At 54.8% G+C, this 2,210-nt stretch overlaps 2 protein-coding genes across 4 annotated transcripts in view; one reads left to right on the top strand and one right to left on the bottom strand.

Annotated features, from left to right (window-relative positions):
- The window catches only part of KVP18_003104 (uncharacterized protein), a gene marked incomplete at both ends in the record, with an annotated part of 1,095 nt that extends 749 nt beyond the window's left edge, over window positions 1-346 (bottom strand). Inside the window, one exon of the mRNA XM_067954561.1 lies at window positions 1-346. This exon is cut by the window's left edge and continues 749 nt beyond it. Within this exon, the coding sequence (XP_067806165.1) occupies window positions 1-346 (346 nt within the window).
- Window positions 347-454: 108 nt separating this feature from the next.
- KVP18_003101 (uncharacterized protein) lies at window positions 455-1,595 on the top strand (the record flags this gene model as incomplete). 3 transcript variants are annotated; one of them, XM_067954557.1, is made up of 2 exons in its annotated part: window positions 455-799; window positions 861-1,595. In XM_067954557.1, the coding sequence occupies 2 exons, from the start codon at window positions 455-457 to the stop codon at window positions 1,593-1,595; spliced, it is 1,080 nt and encodes a 359-aa protein (XP_067806161.1). The 3 variants fall into 3 exon arrangements, with proteins under 3 accessions (XP_067806161.1, XP_067806160.1, XP_067806159.1); XM_067954556.1 differs by lacking the exon at window positions 861-1,595 and having other exon boundaries at window positions 455-811; XM_067954555.1 differs by lacking the exon at window positions 455-799 and having other exon boundaries at window positions 816-1,595.
- Window positions 1,596-2,210: the final 615 nt, after the last annotated feature.

Here is a 2,210-nt window from a genome sequence, read left to right as displayed (position 1 = left end):
TCTGAGGCTCCTTGAGATCAGCTCTCGGAGTGGTCGTTGTCTGAGGCCCCCAGTCAAAGGAAGGAGCACCACCCCACCCAGCAGCGTCGTCCTTGGATTCGTTACGGTGGCCTTCGGAGTTCTCGATTAGATCCCCAATGAGGCCTCCTCCTAGAAAATTATCGAGCTTCTCCACGTCATGCATGCTAGGCTTATACTCAATCTTGTGGGAGACATGCCATGACTTAAAGGTGGGAACAGGAGTGGACTTCGGTTCGGGAAGCCATGCCTCGTAGCCAGCGACAGCCACGGATGCCCCTGCAACTAACAATTTGTGTTCACGCATGTAGATGTACAATACTGTCATTCACACACTAATCTCATGATTAGGCCCCATCTCATGAATCCAGCCAGTACCTGCCGGGTCCCACACACATGCCCGTCCACACAGCCACTGACAAAGCGGGAATTTCCGATGCCGACCTTCTGCAAGCGCACTTCTCCGGCCTTCGCCAGGTCCTGCCTCCGCAATGAGGTCGTTATGAAGTGCCTGGCGTGGGTCGCGGCCCGGAGCTCTGAACGCGCAGTTGCCGCGCCTCCTGACGCTCTCAAGATGCTCCTGCGAGCGTATCTGCAATTCATCGCTCGCCTGGCTCGCTCGGCGTCGCAGGTAGCGGAGTCGTGTCGCCGGTCTGAAGCCAACGTTGTAGACATGCTCCGAGCAGTGTCAAAGATTAGCGTAGCGACGAGTCGTGTTATAAGGGAGATGTCTCAGGGCAAGGAAGTTCCCTTTTTGCAAATGCCTACCGCACCCGTGGATGTGGGTTCTTAACTCCATGTCATTTTACTTTCAACAACAGGCATCGATAATTTTGTACCAGGTCCCGCCGCTCTTCGCTGCCGACTTCGCCCTTAGCATCGCTGATCAGCCCGAGTTGTTTGTTCCTTCCATCGGCAAGTTGCCGGCTGGGAGCGCCTCATCGCTCGCTTTCGATCGACTGTTCCAGGCAGGCACGCGGTTCCTGCATGCAGTGCAGAAGGACCTGCTGATGGTACATTTGAGCAGGCAGCAGGATGCGGACCTGGAGAGCAGAAATCAAGAGGACAGCCACTTCAGCTTCCTCCCTGGCCAGGAGGACATCGAGAAAGCTAAGGCGCTGACTGCTGACCCGCTACTTCCTTTGCTGCAGAAAAAGGTCATTAGCCACGAACTAGGATGCAGCATACGCAGAATCAGCCTTCGAATCCTCCACACTATGTGGGCCGAAATACTGGGGCATGTCACAACAGTCTACCTCTCTGAAACACCTGTGCCTCCAGGCCATCAAATTAGCGGGGACCATCTGCCCACGTCTATCGCCGACAAGGTCCAGAGGAGGTGTGACGGGCTCATAGCCTACATGTCCTTCCACAGCCCCACGTTGCCTCAATCCTACACGTACCTTCCGTCGCTGGAAACGCTCGTCACAGACAAGGCATCAGCCGAGATGCACGACCGCTTCTCGCACCTCGACGTTGCAGTCCGAGACCGGATGGACCTGCAGATGCAGCTGCCTCAACTGATGAACTCCGTACCGTCGCTGGTGCCAATCACCTCGCTGCCTCCGGACGGCTAGTTGCAGCTGAAAGCCGGCGCTACGCACCGTGTACTTACCCTTAACAAATCGAACCTGGAGCATGAGTGTTCCGAAAGGAAGCCTGCTTGATGGTCTACGGACAGAAGAAATTAAATAAAAGATACGGTTGGTCGTGTTATGAAGATTACTGTGTTTTACCGCACATCATAGAGCTCTCAGGTCGCGAGATCTGGGTAGGAGCTGTGACTCCACCATGTCTTTGTGGCACACAGCGAGATGTACGAGAATGATGGAGAGCAAAATCTGGGAGACCGTAAGTTTTTTTTACTCTGCAACCCACCTTTAACGACACCAGCGCCATCCACCCCACTAACACTTTGCACGCGAGCAGCACGTTGGGGAGGGCATCAGCGTAACACAGCAAAGACGGGAGAAGAAAGCCCAAAATCAGCGTTGAGAACGGGAGACTGCAGAACCCCAGTCGTCTGGAAATCAGTGATGTCGGGAGTAGGCTTACGTCACAGGAATAAGTGCAAAGTTGCAGACTCCGCGACACGGAGGCGACCATACACCTGAAGGCATAACCGTCCGAGAAAAAGCCACATCGGCCATCTGCGCCAGGTAGAACTGCTTGAAGTCCTTCGCCTTGACGCT

This window comes from the organism of the source record quoted next (genome assembly GCF_019968955.1).
Source record: "MAG: Porospora cf. gigantea A chromosome Unknown PgA_NODE_836_length_10383_cov_301.948, whole genome shotgun sequence".
NCBI lineage: Eukaryota > Apicomplexa > Conoidasida > Eugregarinorida > Porosporidae > Porospora > Porospora cf. gigantea A.
This window is presented reverse-complemented; position numbering and strand designations above follow the sequence as displayed.